Consider the following 17,283-nt stretch of genomic DNA (forward strand, 5'->3'; position numbering starts at 1 on the left):
CCCCAAAGCTCACCCCCGACCAACAACCCCCTCCCCAACCCACAAAGCTCCCCCCCGACCAACAACCCCCTCCCCAACCCACCCCAAACCAACCAACAACAGCCACCACCACCACCACCACCCCCGCCCCCGAACCCCAATCCGAACTCAACGCCGCAGTCGACGACCTCCTCGAACAACTTCAACATAAATTCGACGGCGTCTCGCGCGAGATCTTTGGGAAGTGTGCGTTGCGTTTGCCCCCGTCCCTTTTCTCCCTATATCACTTGAGCCTACGGGTTCTACGGACTCACGGCTCTCACGGTTCCTATGGCTCTGGGCTCTACGGATCCTACGGCTCTACGGCTCCTACGACTGCCCTGGGGCTCTAACCCTGCATTTGAAGGGGTAGAGGGGCGTTGGGGTTTACGATGCAATGCGATGCTAATTCTTTGTTTCTCTGAATGTAGTAGACGATATGGCGCGGCGGTTGGATGAGTTGGAGGCTTCGCTGGCGTTGTTGGATACTTCTTCTGCGGGTGCTCCTGGGACCACCCCTGGGGCTGGTGGGGGTGCCGGTGCCGGGGCGGGGGCGGGGGACGGGGCGGGGGCTGGGAGTCCTAGTCCGGGGAAGTGAGGTCTTCTAAGGTTGTGGCTTTGGGGTTCTGAGCAGGAGAGAGAGGGGGGTTAGGGAAGGAGGGTGGGTGGGTGCTTGGTCCTTGGACTACGGGGGCATTGGTTTTGGTATTGGTATTGCTTTGATGGAGTTTCTTTCTGGGGTTGGGATGTGAATTGGTCGGTTCTTTCGGACTCGACTCTGGGAGCGAGCAGGATGTTGAGAGTGTACTGTACTGTATACACAGTCAGGTGGTGTGGTTTGGTTACTGTCTACTTGGTTGAGATACCCCCTGTTTTACTTGCATTGCAATTGTACTACTGTTGAGCACACACTCACTAGATTTTCCCCGGGGGGGGGGGGGGGGGGGAGGGGAAGCGGGCTAATATAGATCAGAACCCTTATCGTCGTCATAGAATTGCTTCATTTTCCCTGGTATCATACAAGGACCGATTGATAAGTTACTGGCGAGACAAGCACGGGACCAAGACACAGCCGTAGCACCCTGCCCTCGCCCCTCATCCCCTTGTCCCCCATCCTGTGCAAAATATCTACAACTCATCCTTCTCCTCCGGCGCATCATCCAGAACAAACTGGCGCAGGATGTTGCTGCGCGAGACCAGATCATCCAGCTTCTCCGGGGCAGAGCCGCCCTTGGCGAGGATCTTCTCCAGGCGGGCGAGCTCCTTGGTGACGTAGCCGGCGTTCTGGCTCAGCTTGTCGGCGACCTTGACGTAGTAGGGGGCGTACTGGTCGGTGAGGCCCTCGGCGGCCTTCTTGATCTCGTCCTTGAGGGCGGGGCCCCCGGCCACGATGAGCTCGTTGAGCGCGGCGACGGTGCCGGCCTGGGCGTTGAGCCCGCCGCCGACGGCGCGGTGGGTGCCGGCGTGCTCGTTCAAAAAGTCGATAAAGGCCTGCTCGGAGCGCGCCCCGTTGTAGACGGTCGCCTCCGTGGACCCGCGCGGGAAGAACTTGATGGTCGGGTAGCCCGTCACGCCGTTGGCCTTGGCGGTGGCCTTGCTGTTCTCGCCCTCGGCGTCGACCTTGGCGATCACCACGTTGGCCTCGCGCGCGAAGTCGTGGGCCAGCGTCTCCCAGGTGGGAGCCAGGCTCTTGCAGTCTTGACACCCCATCGTGGGTCATCATTAGCATCATCATCATCTTATCATCCGAATCTCCCGACAGCCCCCCCGCCTCACAAGCAAAGAACGAAGGGAAAACTCACGACCACACCAAGGCGCCGTAAACGCGACCAAAACATCCTTCTCCCCACCAACCACCTTCGCGAAGCTCTCATCCGTCAGCATCACCACGGCACTGGGCTCCTTGGCCGCCGCCGCACCACCCCCGCGGGGCCGGACGCCGGTCTTCTCGGCGATGAACGCCGACAGGCTCTCGAGATCGCGCCCGCCCTTGTAGTCCTCGGGCACGTCGGACTTCCCGTCGAACCACTTCAGCGTCGGGAAGCCCTGCACCCCGAACCGCCGGCCCAGGTCGCGGTGCTCGTCCGCGTCCACCTTGGCGACGGTCACTTTGTCGGTGGCGTGGGCGAAGGCCTGCGAGAGCTCCTCGTAGGTCGGGGCCAGGTTCTTGCAGTGACCGCACCAGGGGGCGAAGAACTCGACCAGCGCCGGCTTGCCGGACTGCAGGACGATCGCGTCGAAGTTCTGCGGCACCAGGTCGACGACCGCTGCGCTGGCGGTCGCGGCGGCCAGGGTCAGGTAGCTGGCGAGATGGCTGAGGCGGACCATCTTTTTCTTTTGTGTGTGTGTGTGTGTCTGTCTGTGTGTGGTAGTTGGGAAGGATGGATGTTCAGCAACGAGGGGAAATGGTGGGCAGGTCGTACTGCCGATGATGAACCCGGGGAGTTTTGTCAATGAAGTAATGAAGTAATGAAGTAATAAAGTAGGGGAAGCTTCCGCGGCGGAAAGACTGCGGAGGCTGAAGCGGGTCGGAACCGGAAGAGGACACTTGGTAAGTTAGTTGTTAACAAACTACAAATCCTATCACTAAGCAATGCTCCCCAAAACTTGCCGCACTTTGCTTATGAGTACGAAGGACGGAGTAAACTACTCAACATGCATGATCAGCTTTGATTGTTAATCATTCACCTACTCAGAGCTAGGGCGAGGTCGGCTTTACGGAAGTGCAATGCTCAGCATAGTTTCGCCACCGGCCACAATCCCGGCCCATCCGATCCCAGCCAACAACACCAGCCCATCACACCATATCCTCCCTCATAGTTCGCGCTAGATGGCCATATTGGCAGCAGCTACATGAAACTGAAATACTACGCCGGTTGCTGGACTGTCGAGTAGACTCCGTTCGGTACCTCGGTACCTCAAAGGGTCTGGCTACAGGCCACTGGCGCTCGATGGTTGATCGTGATGTCGTTCGTTGCTGGGTCATGGACTAGCTGCTATCATTGATCTGCCTGTATTTATAGAGCAACAGTCGCATCTCCAGTGGTTCGTCACCGTCGCGCGGCGAGCCAGCGGTTTGCCTCTTCCCATTTGCTGCTGTCCTTGAACTCCCATCCTGCGTTCTGCGATGCGCGGTAGACCTATACGACAATCAATATGTAGTCAACGCGTCTCGGCGGAGTCACCTACCGCATCCCAGAGCTTGAATGCCATGTCGAGATTGCCGGTAAAACTGTCGCTATGTTGGAACCATTCCTTGCCCTTGGCCTTGACCTCTGCCCGAGCCTCGGGCGAGGTGGGATCGGCTTGCAGGGGCAGGTCGTCCAGGTAGGTGCGCACAGCGATTCCAAGTCCGCAGTCGTTGTCGTCAATGAATGGAAGCCTGCATATGTCAGAAATATCCCACAGGAGATCTCCCGATTCACTCACTTGGCGCTCAACTCGCCCCAGTCTTTACGGTCCCGCTCAGCGTCCCCACTGAGCAAGAGACCAGCGAGGACCACCTCGATGAGGTTCCGTAGCGTAGAGCGAACCTCCGAGATCAACGAGCGATAACAGAGCAGCTGCCTACTCAAGGGGCCCGAATAGCCAATGCTCTTGTGTTGTAACTTGGCGATACATGCCACGCGCGATACGAGCATGTTGAAGCTCTTGTCCTCATCTATAGGATTGAGTCAGTCATGACTCCAGCTCTGTGGCAGAGGTTCTCTTACCAGATCCCCTCATGGGTCCACCGGAGACATGAGAGAACCACTGCTTAGAATTCAAAAGGCCGAAGCGGATCATTTCGATGGCAAGGAATGTAGCCTCCTCGAGCGAGTCGACAGGGTCGAGTCCAGACAACGCCTGCTCGAGGCATACTCCCCATGGCGTGAGCTGGTGTTTCTCATCAATATAACCGCGGAGTTGCAAGAAGCGCCAATATACGTTCGCGAGGATCTCGTCTTGCGTCGTCAATAGCTGTGGACGATTAGATTTCACATGACTCTGACAAACCCACGGAAGGAGCATACTTGTGCGTCTCGTGCAGACTGCGTCTTTGAACTGAAATCGGAGTTTTTCAAGCTCTGGACCGCGAATTTGAAACGACCAGTCGATGCCTACATATCAATGAGTAAGTATCCGGATGTCATCTAGCAATGAAAGCACCTACCTGCAACTTCTTCAAGTCCTCCGGGAGCTGTTCGGTGCGGGTCTTCCAGGCCTGGATGGTGTCCTTGACGGAAGGAAGTGTTTTGAGGTTAATCTCAGACTGTGAGTTCTCATCGTACCAGGTGCGCACGGTAATATCCTTGGTCTGGTAGAATCGATGGAGAGAATGCGACAACAAGCACATCGCTTGAGTCCGGACCGGTGTGAGCGTGCTACCAGCAACTTGGCGATAGATTTCGGTATCCTCCACCCCCAGCGGCAGGGAGACGGATACTTCACCCGACGTCAGGTAATTGGGCACGTCAGGACCCAGAACACCCTTGGACAGGTAGAAGTAAAGCTCTTCTGGCAGACGTAGGCCGATCAGCTCGTGCATATCTGATGAAACATTCTCCGGGTCCATTGGCCCCACTCGTCCGTCGACATCGATGTAAACGTGGTGCTTCACTGTCATGAGAGCGCGCTTGTAGCGATCCGTATACTGGAGCTCCTGCATGCGGCGGTCCTCCTCGAATTGGGCGCAGAGGGTGAGGGCGCTACGCCCGGCGATATTGAACATAGGGACGGCATCACGGACGATCGCGCCCTTACCGGGGTTGAGGGGATTCTCGAAGATAGGGAAGGTCGGGAGGAAGGTGGATCCCAGCACCAGGCAGAAATCGAGGAACTGTTCATTCGACAACCCACCCAGCTGCTCTTGGCAGGTCTGTTTGTTGATCCAGAAGAATTGTGCGGGATCGATATCAATCCGCGTGATCAGCTTGTCGACGTCGAACAAGAAGGTTTCGGAGGAGCCGCAGACCGCATCGATGAGGGGGTTCGGGCCTTTGGTCAGGTAGGCGAGCTATGCGAGACGGAGCGGAGTGTGAGATGATACACTTCAGATTCGTAGCATGTTGATTCTTACCTGAGCGGCAGCACTGTAGGGGGCCACGATGTAATCGACGCCGTTCTGGTGCAGAATGCGCTGCAAGAAGCGGTAGAGGGAATCCGGGCGGGGGGTGCCTTGGCCAAACAGACGGGAGTCAGCGCATGTGTTATCCAAAAACCAGTCAATGCATGACTGCATACCGGCGCTGCTGAAGGCGTCCACCACTTGGTCGGCCTGCTGCTGATCGTAGAGGTCCCAAGCTTGCTCGAATGCCCGGACGGCTTCCTGCTGTGCCTGGGGCCGTTGGTCCTTTTTGCCGAAGTCGAGGCCATTGAACACGAAGACGCAGGCGATGCCCAGATCCTTGAAGACCTGGAGCTCCTTCTCGATGTTGTTCTTCAACGCGAACGGGAATCCGCCCAGTGCGACCAAGAGGGGCTCGCGGGAGGAGGGGTGAACGAGGTGCTGGGAAATGTAGTGCGACGCATCGATACCGACGACGGCCCCTTTCAGAGCAGCAAGAGGGAGTGACTGGGTGCGGGTGGAGGCCCATTCATCCAACGGGCGGACTGTTATGGACCATGAATACACATTAGCTCAGTGAGAAGGGGAGCAGGCAGCTCGGTGTGAGCTACAGGTAGGGACTCACTCGGCATGGTGAAAGCGGGAGCTCTGTCACGGACTTTAGACGCGGGAACCGATATCAGGCATGGAGAGTTCCAGAGGAGCAGGAGGGGGGAGTGTGAGAATGATATAGGGCCGTAGACAGAGCTATCAGAGAGGATTAGGACCCAGGTGGAAGGAGGGGAGAAGGGAGAGGGAGGAGGGGAATCTGAGGGTCAGAAAGACAGTTGTTGGAGAGATGATGCGACAATCGGATGTCGAAGGCGGAGGGTGTGTTTCGGGCGGGACAATCACGAGGGCGGTGTTGACGGCCGCCAACTGGTCTATCACCAGATGGAACGAAACTGACAGTGATAATTTGTGCGGGGGAGTTATGGAGATGGGAGAGATGGTTGCAATTAGAGTCAAACTCATTGAGATCGATGTTGACCTCTCATTGCCTATGCTATTTGTTGGTGTACATATTAATATTTCCTGTGATACAGGACCACCTACAAAATATGAAGTGGAACATGCGTAGAGTTGTATATTCTGTAGTCAAGAAGCTTCAGGTCCTCACAGTCTGCTGAGCATAGACCTTCTAGTCAAGTACAATACAATGCAAATACACACGGTACTACGTTCCCTCAGCCTTTCTCCATATCATCTAGCATGAGTTAGTTGAGAGCAAGATGACAACAAACCTCCTATTAGGGCTATTGATTCGATCGAGCTCTCCATTGCTCTATATACGTTGTTGAAAAGGGACAGACCTCATGAATACCCATGCCCTATATAAACATCAAGCCATAAAAGCTGTCGGGGCCATTCCACAGCCACGACAAAACCTATCCAATCAATCCAACGTGCCAAGCACTGAAGGATAGCAGACGAACCAGACATTGTCTGGATATCTCGATGACTCCATTTCTCCAAACGAAGGGTGGAAACACCGTAGCCGAGCGAGCGGCGCGGCGGTGGATTTGATTCGATCGAATCTCAAATGGGGGTTGGTGGACACTCGACCAGTTGCATTGGGTGAGATGGTAAAGGAAGATAAGGAGGACTGATGATTGTTCTGTATTTATTTTCCATGTGGAAGCTTCGGAGGTGGGATGGTAAAGGTGGTCGCTGGTCAGCTAAGCAGTAGTCACTATTAAGCACAGTAGATGCATGAACCGACACTGTATACTCTTATCAGAATGCACATCCTAACAATGGACTGAGATGGAAGCCTCACGCCAACCACCCATAGAATAATACCAATTAGAAATGGAAACGCGGTCACCTCCAGCGACAGCCGATATGGAAACCCAGGAAACCCACTTGGTAGGCTGACCTATTGCTGGAACCGAGCCCGTTTCCCCATATCGAGCCGACCGCGGCATTTGATAGATAGCGAGAGCTCCCGATAAGTTTAAGCATACTATAAATCTTGATACTGCCCCCCCCCCCCCCCCAAAGCTGCCAGCCCACTGCACTTTCAGCTGACTCGAATCTCTGGAATCTTCGCCTTCACCCCTTCAACCACTTCTTCCATTCACCATGACAGACACCACCTCCGTCGGGGCGCCGATCGAGCTGCCCGTCCTCGACATCTCCAACCCGCTGGACCCTAAGGCGGGGAAGGCGATGCTGGATGCAGCCACCACCTACGGGTTTCTGTACGTCGACAGCAAGGGCACCGACTTTACCCCGGCGGACGTGAAGCGAGCATTTGAACTGGTAAGTCAAGCCCTTCTTCGTCAATGCATCTCCCACCGCATTGCCTGCTTTCTCGATGAATCTAACCAGAAACCAAACCCCAAGTCGCAAACCTTCTTCAAATCCCCGGCCGAAGAAAAAGCGACCTGTCGCATTGAACCCAACGTCCGTCCCTCAACCACTTAAGCACAAATAAGAACACTATTAATGACATCCCCCAGAACCGGGGCTGGTCCGGAATGCACGTGGAGACCCTGGACCCCGAACACCAGCGGGTGAGATCTATACCTCTACCTATATCAACATCCCAGGGCAACTAACCAACCACCCCACCACCTCAGACAGGCGATTTCAAAGAGTACTTAAGCAAGCCCCTACCCCCTCTTGACCCTCCGCAAAGCAACAGCACCAACCAGCGCACAGAGCCTTCAACTTCGGCGAATTCATCAACCACAAAGCCCAGCAACCGCTCCCGCCAGCCCTAGCACCGCACGAAGCCGAGATCGCGCATTTCGCCGACCTGTGCCAGAAGACCTGCGCCAGGGTGCTGACCCTTCTGGCCTTGGGGCTTGGTGTAAGTTTTCCTTTTGCTTGCAATTCCTGAACTGTATTGTGCTTTGGGGTACTAGGGAAAGGGTGGGGGATAGTCCATGGGAAAGCACACCACCACCACCACCACCACCACCAGCACACCACCCACCCATCCTTAACGCACCTCAACCCACCCCAACCCCAAACAAACACCCAACCAACACAACTAAACCAACGACTCAATCCCCCAGATCCCCAAAGACTTCTTCACGACCCGCCACGACCCCACCCGCGGCCCAACCGGCAGCATCCTGCGCTACCTCTACTACCCGTCCCTCACCTCCCCGGCCACAAGCACCTACAACCACCAGGTCGACGTGCGCGCCGGCGCCCACTCCGACTACGGCAGCATCACGCTCCTCTTCCAGCGGCCGGGGCAGCCGGGGCTGGAGATCCTGACGCCCGAGCAAACCTGGGCGCCGGTGCCGGTGCTCCCCAACAGCACGATTCCCAAAAACAGCACCACCAGTACCACCACCACCAGCACCACCCAAAACAACGACGCAGAAAAAGAAGAAGAAGGATTCATCTTCCCCCCGATCCTCATCAACATCGGCGACCTCCTCAGCTACTGGACCGACGGACTGCTCAAGTCCACCGTCCACCGGGTGGTGTTCCCGCTCGCGGAGCAGCACGCCCGAACCCCGCGGGACCGGTACAGCGTCGTGTTCTTCTGCCATCCCATCGATCAGACGGAGTTGGTGCCCGTGCCTAGTGAGACGGTGCGGCGGTACCGCGAGGGGAGGAAGGGGACGACCGACGAGAAGATCGGGTTTGGGGGCGGGGCTGGGGCGTTGGAGCCTGGACGCAGGGCGTTGACGGCGCATGAGCATCTGATGGCGCGGTTGGGGGCGACGTATCAGTTTGAGGGGACGGAGTAAACTGGACGAATTGGTTGAGAGATGGGATGGAAGGAAGGGTAAAGGTTGGGTCAGAAAAGTTCAGTCAGGATGACGATAACTCAGGTCCACCATTTAAGTTTATAGACCAGACTTTATGGGATGGGAACAGATGCTGGATTACTATCTTAAAATGGTTCATCTTCTCTTGTGTGCTAAGTCACAGCGGAACCAGACCAGACCAACGGCAAATCAAACAGTCACAAGGAAATCCTCAGCCGGATAGCTAGGGGTTTTACGGCCAATTGCCAGACACAAAGAGTGGATCGGATGCACAGAAGTTCCTCCAATTTCCTTGTCCAAAGGAAACCATACTCAAGGAAATGCCATGAGAGATAGAACTATCACTGCTCGGGGTGGGACCCACAAAACCACAACAATAAAATTCCAAGGCTGCATCGATGGTCGCCGCACCCAAAGCCCTATACCAGGACCATCAATGAGAGGAATAGCAAAATCACGGAGCGTCAACGGCGAGACAAACGCTCCAAAGCAAACAACAGTGGACATGGATCACAATGCTAGATAGAATAAAATAAAGGCTACTCACAAATGAAAATCGTCTGGCATCGAGACAGTAGCGGGCTAGCTGCTCAGATATGATTCAAAGAAAACAGAAAGAGAAACACAAGGAAACCCCACTCACACAATTAAGAAGACTTTCATAACCGCTGAAGAAATTCCATATGACTGAGGTCCAGACACTGGGCCTGGCTTTAATGAAACATGTTGAAAGGAAGAAACAGAGGTATCTTTAGACTGGAAGAGGAACGCCACCGGATTCGGGAATGCCATGCACGAGAGGGAGACGTGAAACCTTGGGAAACGAACCGAAGAAAAGACAAACGGGACCAGATGACAGATACGACGCTATGCAAGCCGATATGCATTATGTGTATTAGGCAAGTTTCATCCGTTCAGATCAAGGGTTGGTGTGACACCAATGACGATGACTGATCCAGGCCGCCTTCTGACAGTCTTTGCTGCAGTACTTGGTGCGACGGCAGCGGCGACATTTGGCAAACTGCCGCTGATATTCTTCCCACTTGCCGCATTTCCAGTAGGCGCATTGCCGGATGCCACCCTGGGCCTCATCCTTGCGGCAGAGATTCCTCATGACCACGCAGGCCCAATATTGCATATCCTTCGAGTGATGACGGATGGTGAAGTGCTCCACCAGAGGGAAGATGTTGACATCGTCCGGCTGCAGATACTCCTCGTCCTCATCATCGAGAGGTTCAACGGGAGACAGCCCGCCATCGAGAACCTTCAGCTCACGATCGACCCGAAGCTTGGGGACGAAGTGGGTGTTGTGAAAGTAAGAACGGAGACTGCAATACTTGGAGACATATGCTAGGAGCTGAAGAGCCATCAAGACATCATCGTCGCGGGGCATAGTCGTCGTCGTAGTCTGGTGAGTGAGACGATCGCGGATGTATGACGAATAGGGAGTCGGGACAGTAACAGGCGAGTTGGCATTTTCAGGAGCCTGGGTAGGTGATAACGCCGAGGGGCCATTCGTCTGCGCCTCATTATTCTCGATCATGCTCCGATCAACAGCCGACCGATGGGCGATATTGAATGTGTCGACTTCTTGTCCTTCCGACGAGTCGTTGACGGTCAAATCATGGGCATTCGAGACTTCCCCCAGCACGGATTGTCTATCGCCAACATCATCTATCTCCATCCGGTTCTCCATGCCGATCATCGGGTCGGTAATCTCGCTTCCCACTTCGTCACCCATCGCGGAACTATGTCCAGAGCCGACGGTGGAGCCGACGGTGGATTCCTCACCATTGGCAATGTCGGAATCACCCGAAGCTGATTGTTGCTGCAACAGAGTGGGACGTGACCGTAGCCCGTGCGGGTGAATATGGCTTCGCAACTGCGAAGGACCACTGGGGGTGGTAGGGGAGTTAGGCTGAGAGATTAGCCCGTTCTGTAGGCCTGGAAGCATGCTAGGAAGTCTCTCGGCGTCACGCACCGGGCGCAAGCCAAAGCCGTCGGCAGTGTCCATAGCCGCCGCGGTGGACAGAGGCTGCATCACAAGGTGGCGGTGAGCATTATGAGCATGGCGAGGGTTATCCTCGATCGCGAGGCTGCGTCGCTCTGGAAGAGTGGCCATGGGCGCACGAGGGGAAGACGCTATGTCCATAGCATTCGTATCTGTATTGTTCGCCTGGTAGTGAGGAGGGATTTCGATGTGAGGAGGCGGCGCCTGGCGACGGGATGGACGGTGTTCGGTGTTTGTAGACTGGTCGACGTAGAGCGGACGAGTGGGAAGACTGGCGGTGGGCCCGTGGATAGCCTTGAGGGGATTTCTGGACGAGTGCCGACTACTCTCGTTCTCAACTCGGGCGCGAGCCTTCTCGATCATCTTGATATAGTTGTCTAGCACGGTCGCGACCACTGGTACGATATCGGCCTCGACCACTCGGGTTCGCACAGTCTCCGAGCCTCTCACTCCGATGTTAACAACACATTGAAAAGCGAGGCTCCACTTCCAACAATCCATCAGATCCTTGGTGCGGCCCTCCTTGAGGATGCCTACCAGGCGTTCAACACCGCCATCGATGGTGAGGATGTCGCGAATGCGGGCGGATGAAGTTGTGAGGTAAGCTAGATGGTTGAGTGAGTTGACAAGCGGGAGGGTGGATGTACAATCGAGAGCACGCCGATCGTAGAGCGTGGTCGTAATGTTGACGGAGGCCTTATTGACATTCGGGATGCTGAAATTGACCTCCCGCATGATGGGCGAGAGGGTGAAGCGGGATGTGACTATCGGTCAGTCGAGACGAAAATCGGATGAGAATTCAAATTAGGGCGTTTTGTCCACGGCCCGACGATGAGATGCGATGGATTGCTTGGAGTCGATGGGATTAAAACGTAGTCATGAATGAGATTATGGTGAATGATGATGTACTGCAGGGGGCCGACGAAGACGCTCGAACGACAGGTGACGAGAGACGAGATAGGAGAAAGGATCGTAGAGCGATTGATGGCAAAGCGTCGTAAGAGGGTAGTTGCGTTCGAAGCCAAGACCGTGGGTCAGAGTCTGACGGCCACGATGATTCACGGGAACGAAGGAAAGGTGTGGTGAGGACCCAGGTGATGCTTAAAGATTTTCCGGGTGGAAGGAGAGACAACCTATGCCCAACAGGATGAAAGGGGGTATCGGGTGTTGGGTGGGTGGGTGGGTGGGTGGGGAGTATTGGTATGGAGGTCTGTTTGAAGCGACACAGGCACGGGAAATGTTGAGAGGGACTTCTTGTTAATGGAGACGAGCGGCGACGGGGAGGAGGCGAGAGGGAGGAGAGGAGGGTATGAGTATGAAATGAGGAGGAAGAAAGAAGAATTTGGGGGGTGTGGGTGGGAAATTGTTTGAGGGAGTAGAAGGGATTCCAAAAGGAGGAGTCGAGCAGAAGAGGAGGAGGAGGATGAGGAGGAGGAGGAGGAGGAGGAGGAGGAGGAGGAGTGATTGAGTAAGTGAGAGAGCGCGAGCGAAGGGACTTGAAAAGCGAAAGCGGAGAGAGTGAGTGAGAGGAAGAGAGAGAGGAGAGAGTCAGGCGGTTTCGTCTTCAGGCTTTTTGGCCCGCCACCCTTTCTTTGCCTCTGCTTTTCTCTCCAACGGATGCTGCTACCTAATCCGATTATCAACAAGTCGAGTCGGTTCGACTTCTTCTCCTTCTTTATTATGATCTTATTGTTAAAACCTTCCGATACTGTTCCACTGGATGATGGATAGTACTAAGTACGAGTTTCCTTCAGCCGACTCCGGTACTTTATTTCGGGCGAGTAACACACTCTTACTCTTAATAATAAGAAGAAATCCATCGATCGATCTTCTCTTTCTTTTGCCACTGGCAGGCTCCGACAATAACAACAACACGGACCGCTCCCCTCCCCTCTCAATATCTACATTACGAGTATCATAATAAAGACGAAGACTGAAGATCTCTTTGCTTCCTCTTGAACAATTCCTTTATGAATGGCTTTAATTACTCTGGCTTGCCCCGGTTCCAGGTTGCCCGCCCTGCCGTCCCTTTCCTCCTGACGCAGGCATTGGGGATGGAATGTTCAAAGAGTCCTCATTTCCCTGAACAAGCGGAGTCCGCCGCAGATCTAAGAGCAAAGATCATCTGGCGCACCCACCATCGGACTTGACTACTGCTTCGGATGGGAAATGACTAGCAGGGCGCAATAGTTCCTAGATAGTGGTTTGATCATGATGCTGGTTCCCTTCTGTTTTCTTTCTTTTGGTTCCCTGCTTTCTTTCTTCTTTGCTCTAGGAGTAGTCATCCCACGGCCCTGCGAAATATGCCCCCTGGTTTTCAACAACATTCAGGACTCCGTAGTCTACAATGTATACATAAGGGGGGAAAGGAAGGAGAGGGGAAGAGGGGCTTGAGCCTCGATATGGGGGGAGGACCCGGAGATCACTTGTCGACCTACCGGTAGTTTACTTACGTTAAACTATCAGGGTACTCCGTACCAGACAGGCAGACAGAACTATGGATCTCCGATCGTACGTATATTGAGTATAGAGCAGACATGTTGACATGGACATGGACATGTCATATCCGTTGCCTTTTCCCGATCATAGGCATAGGTCCTCTCTCAGTCCCTGAATTCACCAATCTTCAGCTCAAGTTTCACCACCACCACCCTATTTCTCCTTGACGCTGACGGACGACCCGATCTGAACACGCTTCATACCTCCCCATGATGGAATGGACAATGAACCGCGATGGGACCCTCATCTACTCTGCATTAACTCCCACATGCACGCTATATTTAGATCTGCATGTCCAGCCAACCCTAACACCATCCTCTCACCTCGACATAGATGACTATATACAAAAGATCCCCGAAACGACATCTTTTTCCGAGCTCGGTCTCCATTCACAGGTGTTGCACCGTACCAGTAGGTTAAACTCCTCACCCTGCCGAAATCCACAACACCAACAACAACTTAAATCGGATCAGCTCTAGGTGCAGTCCTTAGCACACCTACTCAATCTCAACCACCCTATCATGAGGTAAAGATATGTCTAGACAAGGGTCACTCTACCCGTGATCCCAGTGTTACCCCTCAATCAGCTGCCAAACCAATCCGCACGGACGTCGCAGTTCTACAAAGTACAAGTAAAAAAGTAATCATGTACTGTACTTGTAGTCTGCAGTCTAGTAATCTACTTCCTCATTAGTGAACTAGGTAGTTCTATGATTAGAAACTCCGTTCCCCCTCTCCCCTTCCCGTCATCCCGCTGGGCGGCGGCGCTGCCTTCTTTTGCCTCTAGAGGCGCGAACCGCTGCCGTCAAACCCGATCACCTTGACCAAAAAACCCTAGGTGGCTTGGCTTAACCGCCATCGCGGTCGGGGGGATGAGGTTCCCAGATACACTCACATTGCATTACGCGCTTCGTCGAGTTTGATTTGATCCATGCACCCGGACCCTCGTCCCGCCTTGGGGTGATGATAGGGTTTGCTTCCTCGTTTCAAGTTTGATCGATGTCACCTCGAGATGGGCTTCATTCAGGGCTATATATAGCATATTTAAGCGCGAAGGCGTTTCTGGAAGGATATTCTCGCCTCTATGCATATGTTTCAGGATGACGGTCTTAGATTCGACGTCCTTGACACGGGGTTATTATTCGTGGCGCGGCTTGGAGATACTTGGGACGCAACGTGATCGTGAGATTCGCATACTCTCTGTGGAAGTGTCGAGAACGTGAGGCGCGGGCGGCAAGTCCTCTGACTCGGCTGACGTAGGTCAAAATTATCGCACCGCGCGCGGATAAGGAGGAGCGACACTTCAGGATATGTACGTACATATGCCTAATGCACACAAAACCTGGAACCCTGGAGGCTGGGATGAAGCGAACAGACGGAAGCTATTAAAAAAAGAGAAGGCTAATGATCGCGGATATTCTGTAATCATCTGCTCTGCACACACACACACCCTGGAGGTTGCAGCTCAGACACCATCGCATGTAGATCTATTAAGCACGGAGATGCAAATGATCGTATGAGAGCCAATACTGAGCTGTCAATCTCGGCAGGGCGTGAATCCTTCCACCGCTGGAAGCCGGGTCTAGGCAATGATGATGGTAGATGTGGCTCGAAGCCGCAGCTCTGATTCAAAATGATATGCACCCTACCCGATAATTGAATCGCGCCAATCGTGCCTCGTACTCGAGGCTTCCTGAGGCTGACGTGCATTTATCCAAATGATCCCTGGGTATCCGAGCAGACAGTATCCCTTGACCTGCCAATGGGGAGGGATGCATTCGTTGGCTCAACACCAATGCATCTTGATGGAAAAGGAAACAGTTCCAAGTTCAGAGGCTGAAGACTCGGTGGCTAGTACTCTCTTGTGCTATAGATTTGTAATGTTTATAAGGTACAGTACTCGAGAGTGGGGGCGATTGCAGCAGATAAGTGCATATCCGATAACTCCGCGCCACACCTCGACTTGCTGGGAAGAAGCTGTCAAATCTGGAAGATTCGACATGATTCACGGGTCACCTTATCATAAGGCGGAAAGCCGATGATGATTCACGCGTAAGCAGAACTCGACTCCTTCGCAAGTTATAAAATGTAGGTGTAGTTACTCGTCCGAGTAGTTGTTTCGTTAGCTCATTAGGGGCAGCCCGATTAGTAAGCGAGATAAATGAAGACCTTTTGCAAAGAGGGGCGGCCGAGTAGTTAGTCAGGCACGGTTTCAAGCGATCATCCTAACAGTGGAGCCACTTTCTCCAGATAGACGATGAATACAACGAATAACCACAACAGTTTGTCAGTTACGCTCTTACCTCGCCCGCACCTGCGAAATATTCGACCGAAACAGGTAGTGGCCAATTTCCCTGCGGCCTGGTGACCCGCCGCAACGCACATTGACCATCAGTGTCGCGGATCCCGCTCCATTATTTCTGCCTGCCTTTCGACGCATATAAGAGGTGGCAGCTACCTGAGCAGTGAGCAGGCGATACGAAAGACACGTAACAGCGATCATGGACGACCGAATCAAATCTCTAAGAAGGTCAACTGAAAGTACACAGAATCAACTCTGAAAAAGAGGAGTCAGATTCCGTAATATCTTGACGTATGTGGATATTATCATCACGGAAACTTCAAATTAAACAACCAGTAGCCTTGCTCGACGCAACGACAAGTGTTGGTCCGTAATTAGCCACAATCCCTAGTCGGTTGTTGGTCAGAACATTTAAGGAGGGATTCTGCTCGAGACGGTGAACCTGCTTCTAGAAATTCAAGGATCAAACCAAAAGAAAAGCCAATAATGCAGACTGTTTGTTGTGATTTGTTGAAGGATGATGGCCATCTTTACAGCACAGTGAGTAGGTGCAGTATGCATAGTACATCAGAAGTATCCGCAAGCGTTCGAATTCACGGGACAGCCGGGATGGAGAACTTCCTGCACGGAAGGCACCAACGATGGGCCATCCTATTTCCCCCCCCCCCCCCCCCGCCCAGTCTTCGGGTCCAGGGACCCCCAGCCTCGACGGAAAATGATGAAGATCTCTAAGTGACGGAACATCAATCTTAAAAGTCTTGGGATCCGTGGCCGCATCTGACTTTCAGTTCGGATCTTCCCTTGCAGTTTCTAATCCGGGTGTCTTCCACGGACTCGATTTATTTTCAGGTTCCAAAGAACAATTAATCCATCCATCCATCATCGGAGATTCGGATAGTCTAGTCATCTAGTCAAGGAATCGAAGAAATTTGGAACAAGCGGAGAGATAATAATATAGAGATGGAAAAGTCTAATTGGGCAGACTAATCTAGTTCGGTCCTAGGGACTTCCTGATGGTATTTCACCGCGCTGAATTCTCGGTAGGTATGATTGATACCAGTACCACTGAGCCAGGTACAGTACCAACTAACGTTACCTGTAATGTCCGAAGCCCCTGGATGTGAGATTTGATCACGACTCTGGGAATCAGGTGATACTTCCCAACGTGGTCCTTCACAAATGCGGATGCTTATTTCCATCAAAAGACAGCTCTGGAATTATGCTTTAGCAGAGCACGAAAGGGATCGGCACTCCCGAGGCTCGTCAACCTGTGCATTGTGTATCGATGTGGACTGTACACTTCCGAGAGACTCTTCGGAGCAGGAAACCCTGACTCGTGCGAAGCATGGATCGTTCTGCCTCGCCTCGTAGTACGGCTAATTTCACCGGCAATGTGGCAGAATGGCTGCGCACGTCAATCTGCCTATCTGCCTTCAGCGACTGATGGATCGTGAAGTAGACAGGAGCCTGTGAATTCAGTACCTGGGACAAACGGCGCAGAATACGATAGAGGCTTTTAGCGTCTATGGCAAGCCCAATACTGGTTTACCACCATCTTCTGTGAAGGATCTGGCGACTAAATACTGGAAGGCCTTGCCATTTGAGATCCGGAGAACTAATTCCTGGCAAC

At 53.5% G+C, this 17,283-nt stretch overlaps 5 protein-coding genes across 5 annotated transcripts; 2 read left to right on the top strand and 3 right to left on the bottom strand.

The window, feature by feature from the left end:
* Positions 1 to 999: 999 nt before the first annotated feature.
* BO86DRAFT_393813 (protein disulfide isomerase family protein) lies at positions 1,000 to 2,665 on the bottom strand. The gene is made up of 2 exons (XM_025673095.1): positions 1,821 to 2,665; positions 1,000 to 1,715 (listed from the first exon to the last, which is right to left on the bottom strand). The coding sequence occupies exons 1-2, from the start codon at positions 2,344 to 2,346 to the stop codon at positions 1,147 to 1,149; spliced, it is 1,095 nt and encodes a 364-aa protein (XP_025521862.1). The 5' UTR covers positions 2,347 to 2,665; the 3' UTR covers positions 1,000 to 1,146.
* A 517-nt stretch (positions 2,666 to 3,182) lies between these two features.
* BO86DRAFT_37848 (uncharacterized protein) lies at positions 3,183 to 3,635 on the top strand. Its single transcript, XM_025670628.1, has one exon. It carries the CDS (start codon positions 3,259 to 3,261, stop codon positions 3,571 to 3,573), a length of 315 nt encoding a protein of 104 aa, XP_025521863.1. The 5' UTR covers positions 3,183 to 3,258; the 3' UTR covers positions 3,574 to 3,635.
* A 1,186-nt stretch (positions 3,636 to 4,821) lies between these two features.
* Positions 4,822 to 5,894, bottom strand: BO86DRAFT_37867 (uncharacterized protein). The gene is made up of 5 exons (XM_025670638.1): positions 5,725 to 5,894; positions 5,347 to 5,610; positions 5,242 to 5,292; positions 5,078 to 5,175; positions 4,822 to 5,014 (listed from the first exon to the last, which is right to left on the bottom strand). Exons 2-5 carry the CDS (start codon positions 5,592 to 5,594, stop codon positions 4,914 to 4,916), a joined length of 498 nt encoding a protein of 165 aa, XP_025521864.1. The 5' UTR covers positions 5,595 to 5,610; positions 5,725 to 5,894; the 3' UTR covers positions 4,822 to 4,913.
* A 1,215-nt stretch (positions 5,895 to 7,109) lies between these two features.
* BO86DRAFT_373775 (putative oxidoreductase, 2OG-Fe(II) oxygenase family) lies at positions 7,110 to 8,820 on the top strand (the record flags this gene model as incomplete). The annotated part of the gene is made up of 7 exons (XM_025670394.1): positions 7,110 to 7,369; positions 7,454 to 7,513; positions 7,570 to 7,623; positions 7,690 to 7,706; positions 7,772 to 7,922; positions 8,131 to 8,407; positions 8,447 to 8,820. Exons 1-7 carry the CDS (start codon positions 7,190 to 7,192, stop codon positions 8,818 to 8,820), a joined length of 1,113 nt encoding a protein of 370 aa, XP_025521865.1. The 5' UTR covers positions 7,110 to 7,189.
* Positions 8,821 to 9,760: 940 nt separating this feature from the next.
* Positions 9,761 to 11,587, bottom strand: samB (MYND-type zinc finger protein MUB1; the record flags this gene model as incomplete). The annotated part of the gene is made up of 1 exon (XM_025675402.1): positions 9,761 to 11,587. One exon carries the CDS (start codon positions 11,585 to 11,587, stop codon positions 9,761 to 9,763), a length of 1,827 nt encoding a protein of 608 aa, XP_025521866.1.
* Positions 11,588 to 17,283: the final 5,696 nt, after the last annotated feature.

Source organism: Aspergillus japonicus (genome assembly GCF_003184785.1).
Source record: "Aspergillus japonicus CBS 114.51 unplaced genomic scaffold BO86scaffold_126, whole genome shotgun sequence".
NCBI lineage: Eukaryota > Fungi > Ascomycota > Eurotiomycetes > Eurotiales > Aspergillaceae > Aspergillus > Aspergillus japonicus.